This window comes from Clarias gariepinus, chromosome 22, assembly GCF_024256425.1.
Source record: "Clarias gariepinus isolate MV-2021 ecotype Netherlands chromosome 22, CGAR_prim_01v2, whole genome shotgun sequence".
Classification (NCBI taxonomy): Eukaryota; Metazoa; Chordata; class Actinopteri; order Siluriformes; family Clariidae; genus Clarias; species Clarias gariepinus.
In genome coordinates, this window is record NC_071121.1 from 3,501,275 (window position 1) to 3,527,868 (window position 26,594).

Genomic DNA, 26,594 nt, shown 5'->3' on the forward strand with positions numbered 1-26,594 from the left:
CTGCCTTGGGTCATTATGAAAGTTCTTTTTAAGTTATTTGTCGTAAACAACAGCCAGGCCACCACCCATGCCCTTCAGTCACTGCTTGATAGATGTTAATTCCCAGAAGGGACAGGCAGTGTCATTTGGATATAATGCCAAGATTTCTAGATTGTTATAAGCAAGAGCATATTGAAAGCATTCAAGGTCACTGAGCGTTGTGTCTTTAAGTTGAAATAGAAAATAAAAAATTGCCATTTTGGGTTGCGAAGTGACTGGATAGATGTCTATTGAGAATGATCTTTAACAAAAGACTGTTTTTATGAGGTTTCTTTGAGGTTAGTGATGCAACATATGTGCCCAACCCATGGGTGGCATACAAAAAGTGCGACAAATAGTGATAAATGTTTATTAACAAGAATTAGGATTTTTTGGAAGAAACTGGTCACTTTTTAAGATACATGATGAAATGTAACTGTATACTTTGAAATAAATAAAACAAAACTAAACAACTTGAAAAAAAGTAAATTCTTTTTACTTTGATTTTTATTTTTTTTTTTACATATTCCCTTTGGTAGGCCATAAACATACATAACATTATTAAGGCATTCTACATGCTTGACCACATTCATTGAAAATTGTGTCAACTGCTACACCCTGGAGTCATCCACATTTAGTGGTGATATGGTATAATGATACCAAAACTGTCAAGGAGAATGCAAGTGTAAGCACATCTGGGCATTTCCATAGAAAAGCTGATGCAGCAGAAATTGCCAAAAAAGTAAATGCTGGCCATAATAGAAAGGCATTCATGGGGCCCAGCAGGCAAAGTGCACCAGATTGTCGACCCAGCCTCCATACTCTTAAAATGCCATTTCAATCAATGTCCCAAATGGATGTGCTAGGCAAGCAAGTCTGATCTATGGTATCCCACCGCTCAGTCCAAGATAATAAAAAGAACTACGATAGGAACCAAATATGGGAATTGGGATTTAAGGATCAGGTTCAACAACCTAGGGTTAAAGAAAATGGAAAAGGAGTGGAAACGGGGAAACACCTATCATTGGATGGAGTTAGTTGTCAAAAGGGATAGCTTTTACTAGACTCAAAAGATTTTCATAGTCTGTTGTGAAGACTGTGTCTTCATGTCTTGATGTCATTTGTAGGCTTTTCCTTTCTGAAGAAAAACCAGCAAAAGATGAAGTTATATAGCTGCAAAAATCCAGTGCTTTGTCATGAAGTAGGATATCCACATGAAGACAGAAGACAGGACTACTCAAAAAGCTGTAAAAAATCCACTGCGAAAGCGAATGTATTTTAAAAAGTTACAGGTTAATGTTCTTTTCTTTTAACGCTTGTCGACAGATCCCATCCAGAGTGTTGAATTTTGGGCCCAAATTCTGCAGAAGATCCAGATCATCTCCAGTGCTGTGGAAGGACAGCTTGTCCAGTGACACGTTGGTTACATTATTGCCTTCAGAGCTGTAATCACATGGCTCATATTCAGGGTAGTCCTGCTGTTCCATAGAAAGTTTAGAGAGCTTCTGCAATGACAAATCACCGGGAGCAAACGTTGTCAATATTAAAAACCATAAAGATGAATTTGGGCATGTTAAGCTTGACTAGAAAATTTGTCATTGTCAATCTTAACATGCCCTTTTAAATAGTTGGTTTAGAAAGAGAAATGTTATCCAAAATTGTTTTATGTGTTTAACTGACATTAACAACTTCATCAGGGATGCTCACACTTTGCTTAAACAAACAAACAAACAAAATACATGTAGATTTTAGACATTTCACATGCAGTATTGAAACATGTTTTTCCTATAAAATTTATATTATATTAAATTAACGTTATATTAATAACATTTATTTTATTTTCTATGACCTTGTCCTGGTTTGTCATTCATTTCAGTTAAAATCTGTCCAGAGGATGGGGTCACTGATGTATGTCTTTATATCTCACCACATACGGCCAGTTACTGTTTGTTTCTCTGGAATTCTGTATGTTAAAGAACATTATTTGCTATACATATTTTTTTTATTTCCTTACCTTTAGACCTTAATTTATGTTAATAAAATAATAGTAAAAAAAATAACAAAATCTGAAGATCCGCCAATATACAGTAATTGTTGGTATTGAAATGTATTTAATATAAAAAAATAAAAAATTATGGCAGCCTATAATGTTTTCATTCATTCATTTTCCTCATCCTTGAAAAAAAAACCTTCTTAAAAGAAGAGAAAAATAATAACAGTAAAAAGTTCATAATGTTTTATCTGAATTAGAGCATTTGTATGGAATAATGATATGTCAGGGTTTTCCCACTGGATGGTGCTGTGCTCCCACTCCAATGTTTTGTGTTGTGGACGTTTATGCTGAAATTGCTATCCATTATTTCCTGATTAAACTTCTTGTTTACAGACTATCTTGGTTTTGTACTGATTGTAATTATTATTTAAGCCACTTGTTCTCTTCAGATTTTTGTCTTACATGTATTCTTTTCCCTGCGATGGATTGGCACCCTGTCCAGGGTGTCCCCGCCTTGTGCCCAAAGTTTTAGGCTTCCTAAAAGTCCTTCCTAAGAGTTATTAAATGAATCTATTCTTTTTCTTACTCAGTTTGCATAGTGTCTGTGTTTTCTGCATTTGCCATAGATCTATTTTTGCTTCTGACTGCATTTTAGTAAATGGCTAATAAAATTATATCTGTGTTTATGCCCTGCCTCACCCTCATTCATATCAAATTGCAAAACAACAATTTAGACATTTTGTGGCATTTCCCTTGGGGGGATTACAGAGTTTTCAAGATTAGCTGATTGGACAGGCGATTGTCCTTTGATCCAGTGTCAACCTGGCAAGAAAACCAGTGTACGATTTTAACTGAGAGGAATGCATCTTGCAGATCGCTCCGACAGAGCAATAAAGGCCATGCTGATGTCCATGGTTAGGTGGCTGTCAATAAGGGGAATAGGATGGTGCAATAGAAAAACTGAACACAACCAGAACACAGACAGAGCTAGCTGATCAGGTTGCCAGTCGATTTGCATGCCACCATGAAAGCCAGTCATTGACTAAGGCCTTGGAGTGCATATTTGCCACACTAACATTGGGGTATGATAGGCGCAAATATCTCGATCTTTGGGGTTTGCCTAGTTACCCTATTAATTACTTACTCACTAATCTTCAATACCGATTTATCCTGTATTCAGGGTCCTGGAGCCTATCCTAGGAGACTTAGGGCATGAGGCGGGGTACACCATGGACAGGGTGCCAATCCATCACTCAGTATCATCACTTAGTATTATCACTCAGGAATAGTTCCTGCTGATCAGTTTAGTAGACATAATTCTGAAGCATATGCTTCAAACTTTAATAGATGATTATGGGTGGAACTGGGACCTCCTGCTCCTATCTTCTCTTTGAGAGGTGGCAAAGATGGCTTGCACAATTCTCTTCACCTTTAACATGACCAGTGAATCATCACTGACACATAGCCCTTATAATTAGCAGGGCAAGGTACCATTACATGTACAGGGTCCTCATTGATCTCTAATGGGGCCCAGTCAAATTCTGGCACTTGATGGACATCGTCCTGTGCCGGCTCCACCTCTATGCGTTAGCCTTTCTGGGGAGACCTAACTTAAACACAGCTCAAACAGTACAGTATACACACAAACTCTGTATCACAGGCTCTGTGTTAAAGGAAATGACCAAGGAATCTGTGGATTCATAATAAAGTTCAAGACAGGTAGTGTCTGACCATCAGATTCAAGTAGCATTGCAGATAGCATAAAAAGGAACACTGTAGCTTTAATAAAGAACTGGTTTGGGTGAAGAGAGAGAGATTTTACCGTTTCAATGAAGTCTTCTATGTTATAGCTTAAGGCTCTGGTCAACCCACTCTGGAAATCACAAAGTAAAAAAGTGTGTAAAAATAATAGTCTTAAAAAAAAGCCTTTAAAACTGCAAAACAAATAAACAACTTACCTGAACAGTGTCATACAAACTATTCCGACTGTTTCTTATAAATGGCTGATGAGACACAAAACAAAGGTATTATAATGAATATCTCAACTTATTTTAATTTCTGCCATTTAAGCCATTGCAGCCAGTCACCATCATTTAATCAAATAGTCAGCACACAATTATATATACAGTAATGTTTATTACAGATTTCATTGTCCTTCAATGGAACCCAATCGTTTTTTTAGCATTACAATGTACCTCTGCCAAAAGCAAGGTCAATGAAGACATGGGCTCGGTTTCCGGAAAGCTTCTTATTGCTAAGTGGTACTTAAACTGTACCTTAACCTCTCTCTTAATGTTATTGCGCCGTTCCCGAAACATTCATACTCTAAGTATATCTTAGGTAAGTCACACGTTGGTCTGGACCAACCTTAACTCACTCTTAGCGTAGTTTCAGCTCAAGACGCTAGTCCCCGCCACTGAGCAGCAGTCTTTATAAATCAGCGGTGTATGAAAGCACATTATGTCACGTTATCAAAGTTGTATTAATGATGGAATATACTGTAGGCCTGTTTAGGAATTTTATTTTATTTGATATCAGAACTAATAGAGTGACTTTTAATTAGCCTATTTCATAATATGACTAATGCGTCAAAATTGGCAATCACGTTTAATATTGAACAGGTGGCAAACAATTTGGCTCTAAGTGGCAAAGATCGTATAAATGGGTAATCATGGTGGCGTCCAGGAAGCAACAGATATGGCAGCGATGCAGCTTGTTGTTGTGATTAACCGAAGACGGCGCCGTCCGTGGAGCCATGTGGTTTATGCACATTTTTTCTTTAGCCAAAACTTCAGCCCTTTTCATATTTTGCCTAAAGTGGCTATTTCTGGTTAAATCATATTTAGTTTTAGTGAAACTCACTGTTGACCTTCCGTAGATGGTTCCCCAGTCAGATCTACCTCTAAGTCCATTGGATACCAGTGTGGGCTATAGAGAGGACAACATAAAACCATTTAGAGAGAGACTGCAACCAGATATATATATATATATATATTTTTTTTTTTTCATGAGATGGACTTAAAGATCTAAAATTCATTCCATCCCACCTCCCACCTTTATTGTGGGCAGTATAAGGTACACCTGTGCACTACTCATGATGTCAGATCAGCATCTTGATGTGGCACACCTGTGAGGTGGGATGGATTATCTCAGCAAAGCAGAAGTCCTCACTATCACACATTTAGACTGATTTGTGAACAATGTTTGAGAAAAATGGTAATATTGTGTATCTGGAATGAATTTTAGATCTTTAAGTCCATCTCATGAAAAATCGGAGCAGAAACAAAGGTGTTGCGTTTATATTTTTGTTGAGTGTATAAAATATAAAATATTATTTTATATTATTATTAATACAAATATAAAGAAAATTTCTTCTGGTTTTTTTTTTTTTGTTTTTGTTTTTGCTTTGCTTAACATTAAAGGTAATGTTAATGTGCTTCTGATTTTCTTTTGACAGAAAAACAGAATGACTGCAGAAGCTTTTAGGCTGCAGTGACTGCACCTACCACGTTTTTCTAAATTCTGAGTGTCTATGTCTAAAATAGAGACAAACAAATAAGTAAATAAATAAAAATGACCCTGCATACCTGAAAAGTTCCTGTCCTGATGGTGCCAGAATAATTACTGGGGCTCGGCGAAAATTCGTTCTGTTGAATGTAAGAGGAGCAAGAAGAAGGGCCATGTCAAAGAAAAATGTATTATGCATAAAGTAGGATAGTACATAAGAGGAATTAGGTAGCTATGGTGGGATTTTATATATTTCAGTAGTTTATATTTATATTTAGTTTATATTTAAGTATAGTAACAGTCAAAGGTCTGGACACACCTTCTAGTTTTATGTTTTTTTTGTGATTTATTTCCTACAATACTGGAGATTCCAAAACGATGACATAACACATACAGTATGAAATTACGTATGTAATTAAGTAACAACAACAATTGTTATTTTAAGACACGAAGGTGAAAGAACAGTATTGTATGAAGCGCGTTTGCAAAACTCATTAGGCACCATGATGAAACTGTCTCTTATGAAGACCTTCCCAGGAAACCAAGATCAAAACGTTACCTCTGCTGCAGAGGAGAAGTTCATTTAGAGTCACCAGCCTCAGAGATCACCAATTAACAACCAGCACCTCCTTATGAAAGATTTACAGATAAGTAGCATATACATCTCAATATTAACTATTTTGTATAAATAATTGCATTTTGGATATGTTTAGAATTGTATAGAATGTAGAAAGAAAACCATGTGATTAGAAGGTGTGTCCAAGCATTTGACTGGTACTGTAAAAGGAAAGTAATGGTAGAGTAATGTGTGGAATAGAAGATAACATATCAATACGGCTATGAAGTCTTTGGCACTTTGGCTGTGGCCTGTTAGAACACCTGTGATACGGAGATATATACTTCCGTCTATTGTTACCGTCTATTATCTCGTCAAAATGTCTCTCATCTTATTAGGTTATTCGGTCAAGGGTAATAGGATTATAATGTGTTATAATTTCCTTAAAAAGGTTAATGTTAGGGTTTAGGAAGCATGAGTTTAATTTGCATATTAGGCTTAAAATAAAGCAAAGGTTGTTATAAAAAAAAAGACATGCATTTCAAATCTGCTACATATGCAGTACACACCTGTTCTGTCCCCAAGCTAATCAAGATCTGTGGATCAGCCTAAATGTAGAATAAAAAAGTATAGTATTGAGGATACAACAGAGTAAACGGTGTAAAGTATGTAAAATAAACAAAATAGAACAAAATTAAGTAATCATTATATATTAGGGTTAGTAGTAAAGTAGTAAATGGTATGGAATTATTGAGAGATACAATAGAATATATGTAAAATAACTCTGGTTTACAGTAGGATAGAAAAAAATTGGGATAAAGTCGGGGAAAATTAACAATCATCAAATCATTTCATTTAAACAGAATAAGTACAGTACAGTTTGCCTTGATTCTTGCAGTTGGTATTGCAAAGACATCTAGCTCTACTACAGGAGGTCCCGCAAAAGAGAACAGGTTCCATTTTAACTCTTGTCTCGCTTAAAATCAGTTTTAATTTTTAAAAGGTCTATAGTGTACAAATAAGAATTTAATTGAATTGCCTGTGCAGTAATAATGAGCATACTTAAGTAATGTTTTAATAAGCATACACACCTTACAAAGTGAACCTCCACCTTCATCATTGTATGTGATCAGGGTTTGGTTTCCATCAGATTGCAAGTAATCGTTCTGCATGCCTTTTTTTTCTCGGCACTCGCAGAGAATACAAGAGCAGAGCAGCACTGGGGACAAAAGTAAAGTCTTTTATCACTTCTTAATTCATAAGGTGTTTTAAGGAATTGCTTTAAGAAACAGTTTATATTGTAAATGTTTTAGATAGCAGGATTTCCATCACTGTGGAATGTACACATCTTTAAATATTCATTCAGTTACATCAAATGGCTTGTGGACTTTTAAAAAAAAAAAAATTTCCTTCACATTGTAATTTTAGAATGGTTTTGAATAATAACAGACTTTTAATTTGCTCGGTATATTATTAGAATGTATTTCATCCGGGCAATTATGTAATCTTATGAGAAGTGGCCGCAAAGATAGTAAAATGTGGTTGCTTAAAAAAAAACGTCTAATTTTATTTCATTTTGGTCAAGGAACAACATTCAAGGTAGAAAAAAACTACATTTTCAAATATTAAATTAAAGTATTAATTATGAGTAAGTAAGTAAGTAAGAAGTGTGACTATAATTGTATCTTTCATGAAAACACTTACAAGCCATCAAGAGCAGTGCTCCCAGGAGAATTCCTGTGGCTATTCTGTGGAGGTTGATGGATCGCGGTTGCAAGTCTCGACACATTTCTCCTTTCGCACAGTTACACACTGATACTTGCACGGCAGCGTGTGTTAGTACCCCCTGTTGGTCGGCAATCTTCAATGGAACCAAGTATGTCCCATAAGGCAGACTCGTCAGACTAATCAATGATGTTTCTGGCCCTGCACCAAAACAGATATGCACATTACTAGAAAAACAAAGGACATGCATGTGATTAAAGGGACAGATGATTAGGGACAGACTGAGACAGTAGGCTAATGTAATAGCCACATTCTTGGCATTATTTTTTTATTGAAATTTAACTATTAAGTTTCTACTACTAACTTAAGACTCTTTGAGTCATTTCTATAGTACTAGAATGTAAATATGAATTTGAATGCGATTTGCTACACTTACTATAGTCAAACCTGTTGTTATAGAAGAATAAGCTAGCAGTAATAGTATTTTTCATTTAGGGCAACCAATGCAATGACCAATGCTGTTTCACACTTTTCAGGTGTGCCTTCAACACACCTGTTTCTGGGTCAAATTTCCACTGGCTCTTCAGCTCCTTATCATCTCTGCCAAGTGTGAAGGTGAAGGGTCCACTAAATGGATAATCATCTATATCCTCTGCCATGACTTTGACTCTGTCAGACTTGTCCCCACACAATACTGAAGTGTTCGAGAGTAGATGTGGTGCATTATCATTTTTATCTCCCAGTTTGATCACCAGAGTGCCCGTACCTGTGGCTGGAGGTTTTCCTGGGGCACAAAATAAGATATTTTTCTTTGTTTTAGCTTATTCATTAGTTTGTAACGTTAAGTCATCATTATATATAGTATAAGCAGTAGACAGAAGCTGAAGTTGCTGAAAGCTGACTTTATATTAATTTAATACCACAACAGTATGTACAAAATTACATATTTGTATTTATAATGAAGAACACAAAAAGTGCTAAACAAACACATTTTCTCTTATTTTAAAATGCATTTCTGGGATTCACTAATGTTTTCTTGTTTTTAAGGGTTGTCAAGAGCACTGTTACCAATTTGATCAATATTCGGATGATTAAGAGGAACATTTGGTGCATCTGGTGTTGACTTCATATTTATTTTCTATTCTCATATTTTTTTTCTCTTAGACAATTTAAGAGAATTTTAAGAGAATGTTCCTGCATGAGGCCCAGTGTGTAATACGGTATTATAGAACATATAAGCTCACACAAAACAAATAAGCTCAATTATTTAATAAAAGTTTATAATAATAAGAAAATTTCCTGTTTTTAAAAAAAAAAAAAATCATCCACAGAATTCAATAAAACCCACAGTGAAGAAAGACTGTGCTAAGAGGTCGTACCATCATCTACTGCTTGCATCACGACAGTATAAGTGTTGTTGCGAACATGTGGAGACTCACGGTCCATCTTCTTTATCGTGGTGACCTTGCCTGTCTTTGGGTCTACGGACACCCATTTAGCTGGATCTTCCAACAGCATATACCTTGAAGTAAAAACATTTAATAGTTAGTTATGTGACAATCCAAACATAACTGCCGTCCACACGCTTAGGGTTTTGAAAAATGTAAATCAGGCAAAAATCGACAGTAAAACTTTCTTAATTTTCACACATACCTAACATTAGCTAGATTTGAATCCTCATCTGTGACTGTTGGTATGTACAACACGTCTCCTGGCTCTTCTTCCTCTCTTCTGTAAACTGTCGTAATTGTATTCCGAAACACTGGTGGGTCATTCACATCGATGATTTTGACGCCAACTCTAACCTTGCTGTTTTTCGTTAAAGTCTCTGGTATTGGACTCACTGGCTTTCCGTCAACGCATACAAATAATGGCTCCTCGTTCTCAACTCCTATTTCCAGCTCAGTTGAAGTCGTTTGCTCATAATCCTTTGCCTTTGAAACAATGACATACATGTCCAAATATTACGTCTTCCTTAATATAAGATTAGTTTGAGTTAAATTGAGTACAGAACGTAAAGTGATTAATTAAGTACACAGTGCAAACAGACATTCCTGTAGTTGTCAGTGCCGTTATTATATTGTTTTACCAAATAAAATGACAACTTTATGCCTGTGTTTTTATTTCCTATCTGGTATGTTTTTTATATCTACCTTGATGACAGTCAGCACTCCTTCATTGGTAACTGGATCCGTCTCTATCTTGTAGTTGCCCTCCTCATTACCCTTCAGGATAGTGAACACTGCTCTGGATGCTGGAGTTCTGGGAGTGTCCTGGTCTGTCACAGGAATCCTTAAAATCACTTTATCGGTTTCCATCTCCATAACTGAGGCATTAAACTAGAGCCAATAGAAATATTATAATATAAATGCTCAATGTTTTGTTTTTTAAAAAGTATTTTTCAGACCTTTACACACATTTATCTGTTCAGCTATTTTAGCTGAACTGCCTCCCACCCTACACACTGTATATATGCAGATCATTTACTGCTTTTTGTTTCACCCAAATGAGGATGGGTTCCCTGTTGAGTCTGGTTCCTCTCAAGGTTTCTTCCTCTTACCATCTCAGGGAGTTTTTCCTTGCCACTGTCGCCCTTGGCTTGCTCACCAGGGACAAACTGACCATTTTGATTCATACAAATTCACATTTCATACAAACCTAAATAATTCTTTTGACTATGTAAAGCTGCTTTGCGGCAATGAAAATTGCTAAAAGCGCTATACAAATAAAATTGAATTGAATTGAATTGAATTTATCTTGCAATTAATTAATTAATTAATTAATTATTAACAGAAACACAAATGTTTATTAAAAGAAAACCACAACAAGTCTGGACTCATCAGGAACCACAACTCAGTCTGGACTCATGAGGTCACATGACCTTTTTCCATCTCTCCAAAGTACAATCTTTACACTCCCCAGCATTTCTTTCCCCAATTCTATTCATTAGCAAGTGGTTTTCTTATGGAGACACAACCATTTAGTCACAATCCTGTGAGTTTTCATCACAGTATGTGAAATGGATGCTTTAGCACTATTCTTCCAAGTTTTATGGTTTCTATGATGGTTCTTAATCCAATTTTAGTAATTTAATTTCTGGTTTAAGTAAATTGTTGGCCAATGCCCAAGATGGTTACCACATCTATGTTTTGTGATGAGTTAATAGAAACTTCTGACTGCGTCTGTATTTTAGCATATGATCTCACTCGCGCACTCACTCATCGTCTATACTGATTAATTCTGTAAACAGGGTCACAGGGGGCTTGGAACCTTTCCCAGGAGACTTAAGGGATGAGGCAGAGTACACCCTGGACAGAGTGCCAATCCATCCACACACACACACACACACACACTCATACATTCATTTAAACACTACAGACAATTTGGGAATGCCAATTAACCTAACTGTCCCTGTTACTGTAACCTGTCTTTGGACTGTGGGAGGAAACCACCAGCACGGGGAGAACATGCAAACTCCATGCACACAGAGGCTGCAACTGAACCTGGCCATGGATCGAACCTGGACCCTGGAGGTTCAAGGCCACAGTGCTAACCACTACACCACTCTACAGCATATGTTCCCAAAAATTATGCTGGGCCTTTTATTCTACAAAAATTAGTTTATAAGAAAAATAAAATCATTTTGGAACATAATACTGTAACATGGGGGGAAAACATAACACTGGAATAGGAAGAGTAACTCAATTTCATCACACTGCCTTACTGCTGATTATTTTTCCATAATAGCACAAAAACTCCTTTAGATACACTTGGATCGCATCCAATATATGGAGTTTAATCGAATATTTAATGAAGTTATTAATTATTCTTAAAAGCATACGATTAGGTTTGTTATTATTTATTATTATCATTATTTTGAAAAAGGATCAAGATAAACTTATTGACCAGAACAAAAAACTGTGTGACTGTGCCTGTTGCTCAAGACAATTTAAAACACTGGAAGTATGTGAAACATTGTTGATTAAAGTGCCACTATTATGCTTTTTTTAAATATTAGTGTGTCATGTGTGTGTCATGTAGCTGTATGTGAACATGCACTATCTGTGACATTGAAAGTGCACGATAAATGAAGTTTTTGTAAATTAAAAAAAAATAATCGGCTTACATTCGCCCAAACAAGTCGTTAGCAAATCTATTTTTAATCTGTCACTGATCCACGTCACTCCGTAACATATTTACATAATGTCCGCCCAACGGACGCCCTACGTCAAGAACAACTTGCCCGCCATCTTACAATTAACGTTACCACACTCTTGTTAATGTAACAGAGCATTCTTGCCAGGTTCGCTTAAACACACACAAAAAAAGAGAGCACACGAAATTCTTTCCCCTCAGGGAAAAATGCCAAAGAGTAAGGACACAGGTTGTTGTGCACCTTTTTCGTTAACTTCATTTTGTTTTGTATAATACACGTTTGCTTTATCTACTTGTTTGTGTTTGTCCTTTTTAATCACCGGTCTTTTAACGCAACACCGACACAAAAAATAAAGGGCCTCTCGATTTTTGTAGCCACAGTTAATATAAAATTAGCTGGTCGTTACACGGTAAAACCGACGCCATCTTTTCTATGTATTGACGGGTCTCCAGAGCCGTCGTTCAGTTATGGTCATGGGCGTTTCGTTTTCCGACACACGCTGTAGCGGTAGACCAGTCATAAATCACCGCGCCATCTGACCAATCACAGCATTGAGGGCTCACGAAAAGGAGAGGGTTTAGACAGACTGAATCTTCGAACTGCTTCACACGAGTTGTTTACGAATCTTTTAGAAATGGGGTGAAATTAAATGTATTTTTTGAGAAAACTGAAGTTTTTTGACCTTACATACATGTAAACCTGTTTTAAGAGACTCATTAAGCAATATTAGCAACCTTAAAATGGCATAATTGGGGCACTTTAAAAATACAAACAATTAATAAAAAATAATTACCAGTTTATTGCATGAAAAGTGTATGTTAAATGTAATCTAAATCCAATGAAGTAATGAAAATCTAATGAAGCTATTATTTATTTAGGTATTAACTTAAAATTTGTAATTATGTTTGTCTTTTCATCAGTAAATGACGCCCTTAAAAATAAGTTTAATATGATTTATAAAATTCTACAGTATTTTGATAGTTAGATCAACAAATTTATGGCAAAACAAACTCAAGGGAAAATTAATCTATTCAATGGCTCACGACCCAACACCATGCTAAGGTTAAATACTGTTTTTTTCCATTTAATTCTTATGTCTCTTAATTCATGCCTTGGGGCCTTTTGCACATAAATGTAATAAATGAAAATTCAATGAATAAATTAAGGGAACTTAACACACATTATATTGCCAAAAGTGTTCACTCGTCTGCCTTCACATGCATATGAACTTATGAAGTATGAATAACATCCAATTCTTATTTCATAGGGTTTAATTGATCTATTGTCGCTATAACAGCTTCAACTCTTCTGTGAAGGCATTCCGAATGGTTTAGAAGTGTGTTTATGGGATTTCTGGACCATTCTTCCACAAGAGCATTTGTGAGCTTTTGTTACTTTTGTTTCTTTTGTCTCCGCTTTAATTAATTCCAAAGGTGTTCTATTGGGTTGAGGTCAGGACTGCGCAGTCAGGTTAAAACTGGTGTGAGGTTGTTTTTCAGGAGTTGGGCTCAGCCACTTACTTCCAGTCAAAGGAACTCTTAATGCTTTAGAATACCAAGACATTTGGGACAATTTCATACTCCCAACTGTGTGGAAACGACCCCGTCCTGTTTCAACATGACTGCGCACCAGAATTGGATGCTACTCAAGCTCATATGCATGTAAAGGCAGGCAAGTGAATACTTTTGGCATTATATCTTGGTAGGGTTACAAATCAAATAATGTATTGCAGTGTATGCCAAGTGTGCAAATTCTTACCCTCGGTGCAGTGAACACAGGAGGGTGAGTGTTGGAGTCAGTAATGCGGATATTAACAGTTGAAGTAGATGAGAGTGATGGATTGCCATGATCGCGTCCTACAACAAGGATCCTGTAATTCTTTACTTTCTAAATAAAGCAAGACACAAAAATCAGATTAAAAAAAGGAGTCACACTATAATCTACCTCTTACTGAGCTGCAATATATATATTTTTTCTGTTATATTAATAAATTCTTTCTACGTTTTGAAAAATATGAACTTTTTATAGTGTAACAAACCCCCCAAAAATTGCCTATTCTGGTTAAAATATTATTAGGTGAAAATAGTCAAATATAAACAGTTCTGTGGTGCTTTAAATCCGTACATCCAGTCTAATGACGCATTGCGCGTCACAGTATTTATGCCAACCCGAAAAGAGTATGAGAAGACCATAGAGTGAATCTGAATATCTTTAGACTGTGGGAGGAAATCGGAGTGCCTCGGAGGAAACCCACCAACCCACCAACTTAACCACTGCTTGTCAAGAATATGCTAATTTTTTAATTGTTTCTTGGTGATCGGGTATTAGCCTTTATTTAAAAACAAAAGAAAACATTTTTAAATCATTTCTATATAAAAACATGTAAATAATGCAATGAAGCCAAAGATGTGCTCAATTGTAAATAAATTAAACTTGATTAAACAAATCATCACAATATTTTAGGCAGAAAAATGTAAATTAATTTTACATATAAGTAATAAAGATGTGATACACTGATATGGTTTGTATTAATATGATCGCTTTAGCTGTGATCACACTCACATCATAATCGAAGCATCCAGTGAAGGCAAGCCTTGTGACCGTGCTGTCGTTTATACTACCGAGGTATCTCAAGCTGAAGTTTGGAGAAGGTGGATTCTGGGACGTTATTTCCATTGATATGCGGGAGTTTTCAGAGCCTTCTTCATCTTTATCGCTTGCTTGCAGAGAAAAAGGAAGCTCGCCTTAGATATTGAGAATGGACAGCAATTAGGATGCAGAAGGTTAGAAGGTGGCCAGTCACTAAGCAACTGCAGACTTAGGCTAGATTTGTAATGGCTGGTAAAAATGAGTATGCAAGACATAGGCCATGCAAATCATGAATTGTTTTAATGAATTCTAAATAAAAAATATCGCTATAATGAAACTGCTAATGTAACTTAAATATCAAGGTGACAAGCTTAAACAGTTTCATGCTTACTATACAGACTTAATTTCCCCAAATATATATTTTGAAAAAAAAGTCAAAAAAAAAAAAAAAAAATCAGCACTGTGTAAAAGTCTTGAGCAAACCATTTCTTCATATTACTTTAATAGTACTTTAAAAAGCTTTTAAATGCAGACAAACAGCATTGTGCATGATCCTCACCTTCCTTTATGTTCTCTGGAATTTGTACATTTAAAACTTGAGGATTGAACAGAGGTGCGTTATCATTCTTATCCTTTACAGCTACATTGAAGGCCAATGTTCTGTCGAGGGATTCTCCAGTAATTGCATCAAATACATTGAACTCCACCTAGTTTAGAAATCATGTAATAATATATATATATGTAATATAATTGTAAAACCTACTAATGACTCATCCATAGCCAATACACACTGAATGGACATATTGAAAATACGTACACGAAATAAAAATAGCAAATAGTAGAAACTTTCAAAGTTGTAACTGAAGAACTTACCTGAAAAACTGGATGTTTTTCTCGATCTATCGACTTCAACATCCAGACTTCGCCGGTGCGTTCATCAACACGTAATGCACCCACTGGCTCTTTTGTTACTCCATGGCCACTGATGCTAAACCTGATGGTGTGGCTGTCTTGCTTATCATTGAACAGCTAGGATAAAAAAGGGGGGCAAATAAATAACTAATAAATTAATAAATATTGATGCAATTAACTTTATAATTTGGAGGAAAATATATATACAGTATATAATATATATTGATATCATAGCATGCTTTTCCAAAATATGCAACATATGTATTCTGTTTTTAAAGGAAATATTTAGAATAATATTAATAAACATGGAATCTACCCCAAATTACAAAATGACTCATACTGTAGACTTGGTAAAAAAAAAAATCATTTTTATTTTTATAAGGTTAAGTTATTGAAATAAGTTATAGGTTGCTGCAGTAGTGGTTGGTTGGATTATTTCTGCCCATCTTAAATATATTATTCAGAACCCTATAAATATGATTAAAGTTTGTAAAGTTGTACCTGTGTGAGTCTTACTGGAAAAGGTCCGAGACTTTCCTCCTCCAGATCAATTGTAGTCAGCACCCATCTCCTCTTTGTTCGAATAAGCACACGCTCCTAAGAAAGAATGAAAATGGGTTTTATTATTTAGCACTTTTAATTTATTATAATTTTATTTAAATGAGGTTCATTATTATTTGTAAATCTAAGCACAATCTTATTCATCAGTCTGTGAGACAATTTGTTTGGAAAAGTTTTCTTAAACTGCAACGAAGATTAATATTATTATATAGAATAATTTACTCAAAGAAAAAATGTGTATGTAATCAGATACAAAGAAAAGTCTTTAAAGGTAACTGAGTAAAGAATAACAACTAAACATTAAATCTTGTTTTTATCTTTTGTGGTTTTTGAATCAGGAGGTTTATCTGTAAAAATGTATATAATTAAATTGAATTCAATTACTTTCGTTTAGGTGTTTAATTAGCAACAACAGTAGATACAGTTACAATATCTCATTACAATGACACCTGGAAGTGAGTGAGATATGCAAAGCAGCAAGTGAACATTTTATGCCTGAAGTTGATGTGTTGGAAGCAGGAATTTGAGTAACTGAGACAAGGGCCAAATTGTAATGAACAGATAAATAGGTCAGAGCAACTCTAAAACTGGACCTCTCGTGGGATATTCCTGGTTAGGTGGTGAGGATCTACCAAAAATGTTCCAAGGAGGCTCATGGGTGGCCAAGGCTCATTGATGCACGTGCAGAGTAAAGGCTGGCCTGTGTAGTCTAATCCAATAGAAAATCTTCTTAGATCAAATTGCTGAAAAGGTTAATGCTGCTTTACAAAGAAAGGCGTCAGAAGACAGTGTTTTGCTGTTTTGGTGGCAATAGGGGGACCTACTCAATATTAGGCGAGTGACCTCCATTATTAACCCCATTATTAGATAAAGTTCTTTGCAAATACATACACTTGTCTCTTCATTTTTCTCCTCTTGGCTCATCAGGTTACCATAAGAAGTCTCAGCTCCCTGCTGAAAACAAGCAGCAAAATGAGAACATATAAAAAGCTGGGAAGAGCTCGCGTTTAAACTTAAACCTACGTGTGTATTTACACTCACTCATTCATCTTCTATACCTATATTTACCATACGGCCAATTTGGGAATGGCAATTAGCCTAACCTGCATATCTTTAGACTGTGGGAGTAAACCGGAGTACCCGGAGGAAACCCACTAAGCACAGGGAGAACATGCAAACTCCGGGACCGAACCCAGACCCTGGAGGTGGAAGGCGACAGTGCTAACCGCTACACCACCGTGCCGCTGTGTTTTTACAGTTGGGGTGAAACATTTAATCCAAAGCTATTTAATCTTTGTTAATCACTCTTCTCCAACAACTCCATGTTATCACATGTACATAACATTTATTATTGCCCATCACTGAGGCCTTCTACTTAGTTCACAAGAGATGTCATTTCAAAAGACACAATTAGAGACAGATTTATTTCAGATTTAATTTACTATATTAGAATTTCAGTTGGTCAAATATATCTTGGTTTATATGAACCAAGTTCTACATTTAACAGTTTAGAAGATTTACAAAACTAGTGCAATAATAAGTTCTGTTTTCCCAACTGTTACAACTAGGCATTAATATAAATGCAGCTGTGGGGTTAAAAGCAACATCGTTTAGAGACATACATAGGGGGAAATCTCAGTGCAGTCTCGCGAGAGTATAATGCGGAACCAGAACACCAAACCTGTGTGTTTTTTTTTTATGCTTTACGTTGTATATTTGTGTCAAATGTATATAAGACTCACTTTGTTCGACGTACGAACGAATCCTTACTGTACTTATGAATGGGACTAACTGTCCTATATATATTGCTAATAATAAAAAAAATGTGAATACTTTTCATTGAAAAAATGGTATCCTAAAAGACATAAACCAGCATGACGGCATGTTAAGTATAGAGCGCTGCTTAAATATGTTACTTGATAACTCATCCGTTGTAATGTACCACACCTAAAAAATGCAATAAAATAAAAAGTGAAAAGTTTGACATTTCCAACTATCCCAGATTTCTCTTTACACATAGTTAAATAGATAGGGAATAGAATTCAATGTTAGTTCTTTCAATTACTTTTATTACAATATAGTGCCTGTTGGTAATAAAAAAATAGGTTTGGAATTGGTTAAAAGGTGAGCTTTAATGTAATGAGTGATATTATTATTATTATTATTATTATTATTATTTTAGGTTGAAGCCCATAAACATGTCAGTCTGTCTTTCTGTTCAGCAGAACTCCCTGTCTAATTTATTTACAGTATATGAATAAATGACATTTTGTAAGGTCGAGTATCTTATGCCTTGTTTACGCTAAGTTGTACTTCTTTCGTCATCAACCAAATATATTCCCTGTTCGGTAATCAAAGCGTGAATCACAGATGAGAAATCAGAAAAGTATTTCAGCGCATTAAAATTCACTTATTCACCTAAAATACCACTTCAGCGCTTAAAAAGTACTGCCAAAATTGTATTAAATTCTGTTTAGCCAGTTTTGCATCATGCTGTGACAAAATCTGGCTGAACAGACATTCCTACATACAGACAGAGAGAGAAACAGACATGCAGTACAGACAAAACATTTTTCCGTTTATAACCACCCATTTATACCTTTATGACTACTTTCCATCTGGCTTTCATTAAAGCGAAAGTATACATCTATTTAACAGTTTAGAGACAGACAAATGGAATGTACTGTATCTAGGTTTCTCAGGAATCGAGGTTGAGGAACGAATCAGACAAATCAGCCGCTGACACCTATTTAATTAATGCATTGACAGATGGCTGATCTCATAACTCTACAGAAAAAAGGGTAAAAATATTAAGTAAATCTCAGTGGCGGCACAGTGGTACAGTGATTTGATGGATCGATAGATAGATATTCTTTATTGGCCCCAGGAGGGAAATGATTTCTTGCCTTGCACCTCCGGGGTGAGTAAGTAAATTTCAATGTTATTATAGTTCTGTAGAAAAAAAGGTTTCGACTTTCAATGTATTAAATGTAAAGATAATATTGAAAGAGTGAATGTAAAGAAAAAAAAAACTTTATTTTATTGAAATATATTGACACACTTATCTGTTATGTTTATGACTAAAGCCATTTATCATACTTACCATTAAATAACTTTAATATTAAAAGTATACTAAATCGTACATACATACAGTATATAATCTGGGAAGGGGGCAAATACTTTTTTTACAGCAATATCTATGTGTGTGTGCGCATAATGTGTGCATGTAATGTGTACTATTATGTATGATATGTATATTAGTATTAAACATGTCAGTACATTGTTTGACTGACTATTGACTATATATATGTACATACACTTTTTTTTCTACAGAAACTTATTTTCTGCAGACTTATAATAACATTAAAGTAACATATTTTACCTGGGGGTGCAAGGCAAGCAATCATTTCCCCCATGAGATCAATAAAAAATATCTATCTATCGATCCATCAAACCACTGTACCACTGTGCCGCCACTGAGATTTACTTAATATTTTAATACCCTCTTTTCTGTAGAGTTATGAGATCAGCCATCTGTCAATGCATTAATTAAATAGGTGTCAGCCTATTTCACTTCATTTTCTCAGTGATGACTGACTTGTCTAATTTATTTCTCAACAAAGGATTCCTGAGAAACCCAGATACAGTACATTCCGTTTGTCTGTCTCTAAACTGTTAAATAGATGTATACTTTCGCTTTAGTGATGGAAAGTAGTCATAAATGTATAAACGGCTGGTTGTAAACAGCACAGTGGAAGCATTGTAGGATTTAATAACTTGATATTCTATGAAATTGGATATATAGACTGAATTAATAATATTTTTTGTTTGTTTACAATAGGCCTTTTCACTGGTGGTGCCAAGGTAAGGCCAATACTCCAGTCACATGACCGCAGGCCCTTGCACAAAATGATTCAAACAGAAATGAGTGTTCACAGGAGTTATGGTTTGAGTAGTCTACACCAGTGATCCTCAACTCACTCATGATCATGATAAACTCGTGTCATGATCCTACAGTAGATCATCAGTTGCCAAGAGATAACTGAATAACTTTAAAAAATGTAATAAAATAACAATAAACTTACAGCATTTATTACAGCCAAGAAATTGTGAATTTAGGTTGTGCTTCCATTATTTTGTTAAAAACAGGCTTGGTGAGTTTAGACCTCAATGTGTTTTGTTTAGCAAATTATAGGGTCTAAAGCATGAAGACATCAAAATATAAAATGCATACAAGAAAATATATTAAAAAAAAAAAAAAAAACTCTTCCCAGATGTGTTGGACAAATGGCACTTAGTTATTAACCTAGTTAACCCAGTGTTAGTATGTATCCAATGATGTAAACTTTAAAGCACTTTTTGTAAGTCGCTCTGGATAAGAGCGTCTGCCAAATGCCTAAATGTAAATGTAAATGTATGAGATTATAAAGATGGTCTTAGACTGGGGTAATGCAGGCGTTTTTTTGTTGTAAGCATTTGTAAGTGCAGTTACTGAAAGTCTTTAGAGCTGAAACTGCCACGAACAGTTTTGTACTCAAGCCTCCATCAGTGGAAGTGGACTTCATCTTAACCGAAACACCTTCCATGTTAATTTTTTTTTAAAGCAAGCAACTAGATCTATACAGTTCTCCAAAAATCATCAAAAATATTTCCGCTGTTTAAGACCAAGCACATTGTGCATCATACAAACTTACTCACTGCATTACAAAACACAAACAGCTCGCCACACCATGACAGATCTTGTTTTACCAGTTGCAGTTGACTGTGTGTACAGTATAGTTCCCAAAGACAGATGCACCTCTTCAACGATTTTTAAGGATCATGCATCCCAGTTGCTTACGCTAATGACTGCAGTGTGCTCCAAGCCACCTCAGCTGGGATTGTCATTCATCAATGTAAAACGTTTGCACCATTCAGATGTTTTACTGCGGCTAAGAGTCTCATAACCATACTGTGCTTGAAGTCTTCTGTTAATGTCAATTGGTTTTATTTCTTCATGCTTCAAAAGTTTTATCCAGGTTTAACTCGATCACCAATCGTATTATTGCACTTGATCTAATATCTTGTTATTTTTATAGTAACAGCAGATTTTCAGAGGTGTGTACTGTATGGCAAACATCCCATATAATCCGATACTAATTATACGTTTTAAAAGGCAAAGCTGAAAAACCCTTTTGTGTAAACTTTCCTTTTTATTTTTCGGTTACATGTTAAGCTGTATTTTGCTTGTTTTTGTCTCATCAACAAATCTATATAAAACATTTTCAGCAGCCACATTAAAATGGCTTTTCATCATACTGATTTTAATATAAATTTAAGTTTAAGGCTAATTGGAGCCATGTGCTAACTCTTATTATTAGGGCTTAGAATGAGCAGCTTACTTAATATGCAATTAATTTTTTCTTTTTAAAAACCTATAATGCTTATTTTTGCATTAGTATGTTAACCTGGATAACCTGCAAAATGCAAGAATGTGACTTATAGAAAGCTGGTCGAGAGGATTCGTGTATTCTTTCCTTATGAACAAATCATCTTTTTTCATTAGATGTTGTATTTATTTCTGTGACTCACTAAATGTATGAGATAAGAAGTTTTATTCTTTTTTTTTAACTTGTAAAGCAGTTACATCAAATTCACTTTATTAACTTGAGCTAAAGGCTGATGTTAATTTACTGCTGATTTCAAGTTTTAGTTTTAAGAACTAACTCTGACAGTGTTTTCAGAGCTAATTCTTGTTTAAAATGCTTTCCTTTTTAAAAGTGGTGGGAGAAGTTAAGAAATGTCGGCCTAGACTACATCAAGTCTATAAATGTATACATGTATTTCATAACACATTATTCAGACAATGTTTATGCAGACTTCTGGGTTTTTAAGCTCATGAAAGCAGAAAAATACTTAAAAAAAAAACATCATTCTAAATCACCCAATCACCTACTCTAATCAGAAATTAGAGATAATAATATTTATAATATTTTGCACATTAAACATTTATACTCACAGCCAAAAGAAGACGAAAAAGGAAAGGAAGAAGAAAGATTGTCCTCTTCATCCTGAAGATTAAAGCGATGGAGTCAAATGGTTCATTATCCTCTGTACTGTACTGTACACTATCCTTTTCTGTCTTTATGTGTGGGTGTGCGTGTGTGTGTGTGTGTGTGGTGTGTATTGTTTTGGTAACTGATCCTGAGGCTACTTTTGTAGGTGTGGCCAAGTTGATGTAAGGATGGTAGTTGAGAGATCTGCCGTTTTCACTTTTGTGCATTATTCACTGTAATTCATCTGCTACTGTACTGTATGTACTGTAAGATACCAGACTGTGTGAAAATGCAGCTGTGTTTACCTTATGTTTCTCACAATCAAATCAAATGCAAGCCTTACTGTATGTCGATTAATGCAGATTTCAGTTTTATTTGTGATGACTAACACAAAATGCTTTCAACTTAAACGAAAAAGTCTCATAAAAGTAAGCACTAAATGTAACACAGCATACAATAATTATACACAGTATAGACTTTGCGAGACAGACACTAAAACCCATACACCTACAATCTAGGCTCTGACATTAAAATAGAAAATGAGGGTGCATAATCTACAGTATTAGTTATTATGATTTATTATACCAATTATTAAAAAAATACCTTTTTTTATGAATGCATGCTTTGTTTAATTACATTTGCAAATGAAGTTGATGTATTTTGCTGTTTTTGGTTACACTAAAGCTACAGCACAAGCACAGGGATAAGCAGGTGAGTGCAGGTAAAGCAACCTGTTGGAGTGTCCTAAAAAATAAAAGTAGATAAGGTTTTATAATAGGCTTAGAAAAGGCTTATCTCTTTCTCTCATGAGAATCACCTCATGTCAGAATTTTCTTAGACCAACTTTTCTTGGTTTTAAATCTATGAGAACTATTCAGATTATATTTATGTTGGGGGTGGATGGACACCTAAAATTGTCTCCACCACATGCGTCGTAACTTGTACTGATGTATGCTACTGCCTCAGTAATGTCTGTGCAAGTGATAATTAATAGTTGTGTTGAAATAGAAGCCATTTTTTTCTATGATTTCAAAATAAGTAAACATTAAAATTGAAATGACATGTTCTTTTTTCCCCAGAAAGCTAAAACATAAATTAGTTGCATAATACAGTGGTGTGAAAAACTATTTGCCCCCTTCCTGATTTCTTATTCTTTTGCATGTTTGTCACACTTAAATGTTTCTGCTCATCAAAAACCATTAACTATTAGTCAAAGATAACATAATTGAACACAAAATGCAGTTTTTAAATGAAGATTATGTTATTAAGGGAGAAAAAAAAACTCCAAATCTACATGGCCCTGTGTGAAAAAGTAATTGCCCCCCCTTGTTAAAAAATAACTTAACTGTAGTTTATCATACCTGAGTTCAATTTCTGTAGTCACCCCCAGGCCTGATTACTGCCACACCTGTTTCAATCAAAAACTCACTTAAATAGGAGCTACCTGACACAGAGAAGTAGACCAAAAGCACTTAAAAAGCTAGACATTATGCCAAGATCCAAAGAAATTCAGAAAAAAATGAGAACAAAAGTAATTGAGATCTATCAGTCTGGTAAAGGTTACAAAGCCATTTCCAAAGCCTTGGGACTCCAGCGAACCACAGTGAGAGCCATCATCCACAAATGGCAAAAACATGGAACAGTGGTGAACCTTCCCAGGAGTGGCCAGCCGACCAAAATTACCCCAAGAGCGCAGAGACAACTCATCCGAGAGGTCACAAAAGACCCCAGGACAACAACTAAAGAACTGCAGGCCTCACTTGCCTCAATTAAGGTCAGTGTTCACGACTCCACCAAAAGAAAGAGACTGGGCAAAAATGGCCTGCATGGCAGATTTCCAAGGCGCAAACCACTTAAGCAAAAAGAACATCAAGGCTCGTCTCAATTTTGCTAAAAAACATCTCAATAATTGCCAAGACTTTTGGGAAAATACCTTGTGGACCGACGAGACAAAAGTTTAACTTTTTGGAAGGTGCGTGTCCCGTTACATCTGGCGTAAAAGTAACACAGCATTTCAGAAAAAGAACACCATACCAACAGTAAAATATGGGGGTGGTAGTGTGATGGTCTGGGGTTGTTTTGCTGCTTCAGGACCTGGATGGCTTGCTGTGATAGATGGAACCATGAATTCTACTGTCTACCAAAAAATCCTGAAGGAGAATGTCCGGCCATCTGTTCGTCAACTCAAGCTGAAGCGATCTTGGGTGCTGCAGCAGGACAATGACCCAAAACACACCAGCAAATCCACCTCTGAATGGCTGAAGAAAAACAAAATGAAGACTTTGGAGTGGCCCAGTCAAAGTCCTGACCTGAATCCTATTGAGATGTTGTGGCATGACCTTAAAAAGGCGGTTCATGCTAGAAAACTCTCAAATAAAGCTGAATTACAACAATTCTGCAAAGATGAGTGGGCCAAAATTCCTCCAGAGCTCTGTAAAAGACTCGTTGCAAGTTATCGCAAACACTTGATTGCAGTTATTGCTGCTAAGGGTGGCCCAACCAGTTATTAGGTTCAGGGGGCAATTACTTTTTCACACAGGGCCATGTAAGTTTGGATTTTTTTTCTCCCTAAATAATAAAAACCATCATTTAAAAACTGCATTTTGTGTTTACTTGTGTTATCTTTGACTAATAGTTAAATGTGTTTGATGATCAGAAACATTTAAGTGTGACAAACATGCAAAAGAATAAGAAATCAGGAAGGGGGCAAATAGTTTTTCACACCACTGTATTCCTAAGAACTTATCTGTACATGGACTTGCCCCTTTTATGGAAACTAGCTCATGTTTCAGTACTAAGCCCTTGGAGTGAAGCAGTTTTATTCTTCCTGTAAGTGAGATGACTACAGTAATATACAACACTTTTACAAAGCAAATCAAATTCAAATTTTATTTGTCACATACAAGGCCATACACAGTATGATATGCAGTTAAATGCTTAAACAACTGGCTGTGACCTAAAAGATTAGGATTTCTCTGCTGGAAATAAATGCACTAAAGAGTACAATAAAATAAAAAAATAGAATATTTTAATTAAGTAATAGGAATATGCTTAAAAAAAAAAAAAAAAAAAAAAAAATATATATATATATATATATATATATATATATATACTGTATATATATAAAAAGTAAGCTGACAAATTTACAATATTTGCAAGGTTGCTAAATAAAATTAAAAAAAATTAAATTTAAAGCATAAGCATACATTTTGCTTAGATGTACTGCACTAACAAAAGAAGCATAACGTTAGTTAAATTCATGTACAGGTTTTGAATTTTCAATATTGGTTAAGGCCATTTTTAGGACATTCTAAAATATATATGTAGTAAATAAAATAAGACAGTTCACTGGATTTTATGGCTGCATGAATGGATGTATGAAGCAACTTCATACGTGTTTTTAATTAGGGGCATTTTGTACATTCCTGAACTTTTTAAGAACTGCCCTAAATTGAAATTCTCGATTGTTCTTGGTAATGCGACTTAATGACGTGACACGGTTTAATCAAATCACCTACAAACTGATTACACGTCTGCAATTAAATGAATCTCTTAGGACTCGAGGATGGTGTTAAATTCATACTGTACTAAACTTTGAAGAACTGGCACAAATTACCTACCAGCTGTTACAAAGTATATACAACACCTCACAATTTTTCTCACTATATACTGTATAAGAACTGGAACAACCCTCTGTAGACATCACAGAGGCTTTGAAGCTTAACTGTGGGAAATCTGGTCATCGGAATCTTGGCAGGATTTGACTCTATCTAAACCCTGTGCAATCTGTACATGGGCAAATGGGCAGAATGAACAGAGGCTATGCTAACATTGTATTTGATTGAACTCTGTCATCCATACCCTAAACGGAGATTTTTTGACACATCTCTCTTTTTTTTTAAACCTGTGACTATAGAAGCTATGAATCTTACATGCAGTGTACTGTCTATTAGATCATATTGTTTAGTAGGTTATTCTGCAGGGTTGGATGTGCAAAAATAAAATAAAGTATTTAATATTACTGGTGTGCACAAGAAAATATCTGGTGCAGAAATGTTCTTGTGTACGGAAACATTCTTGAGAACACCAGAGAAAGCAATTCATGTAAATAGATTTTCATTAAATTTTTTTTATATTTAGGTGCTCCAAACTGTGAGTACAGATGCTACTGTATAAATCTTCCGCACATGCCCTTGCTGGAAATGTCACCATACAAAACAGCATGCCGTACAGATGAGCACTGACTGTGGACAAATGAAGGGTGGATCACCTGTGTATGATCTGGGTGGGTCTACTTCTGCATGCTTTGTTTGTCTTTTCAAAAGAAAGACTGAAAGCGTGAAAGATGAGCTCATGGTGTGAATTCACAAGAATTTCACAGAAAAATATCAAAAGACAAATATGTGTGTTGAAGTATAATGCCTAACGCAACCAACCAACCAACCAACCAACCAAATAACCAAATAAATCATATACCAATGTACCTTATTTAAGTGTCTTTAGCTTTGATTACAGCACACAATGTGTTGGCCAATTCATGTG

At 35.3% G+C, this 26,594-nt stretch overlaps 1 protein-coding gene across 2 annotated transcripts; it reads right to left on the reverse strand.

Annotated features, from left to right (window-relative positions):
• Positions 1 to 522: 522 nt before the first annotated feature.
• LOC128510440 (cadherin-like protein 26) lies at positions 523 to 22,127 on the reverse strand. Of its 2 annotated transcripts, XM_053482716.1 has the most exons (19): positions 22,016 to 22,127; positions 16,909 to 16,968; positions 15,958 to 16,053; positions 15,418 to 15,573; positions 15,104 to 15,251; positions 14,518 to 14,699; positions 13,714 to 13,842; positions 9,953 to 10,138; positions 9,453 to 9,733; positions 9,179 to 9,321; positions 8,353 to 8,583; positions 7,779 to 8,000; positions 7,166 to 7,293; positions 6,644 to 6,682; positions 5,599 to 5,658; positions 4,874 to 4,939; positions 3,970 to 4,014; positions 3,834 to 3,884; positions 523 to 1,523 (listed from the first exon to the last, which is right to left on the reverse strand). In XM_053482716.1, the coding sequence occupies exons 1-19, from the start codon at positions 22,064 to 22,066 to the stop codon at positions 1,305 to 1,307; spliced, it is 2,493 nt and encodes an 830-aa protein (XP_053338691.1). In that variant the 5' UTR covers positions 22,067 to 22,127; the 3' UTR covers positions 523 to 1,304. The 2 variants fall into 2 exon arrangements, with proteins under 2 accessions (XP_053338691.1, XP_053338692.1); XM_053482717.1 differs by lacking the exons at positions 523 to 1,523; positions 3,834 to 3,884; positions 3,970 to 4,014; positions 4,874 to 4,939; positions 5,599 to 5,658 and adding an exon at positions 5,869 to 6,147 and having other exon boundaries at positions 16,909 to 16,971.
• Positions 22,128 to 26,594: the final 4,467 nt, after the last annotated feature.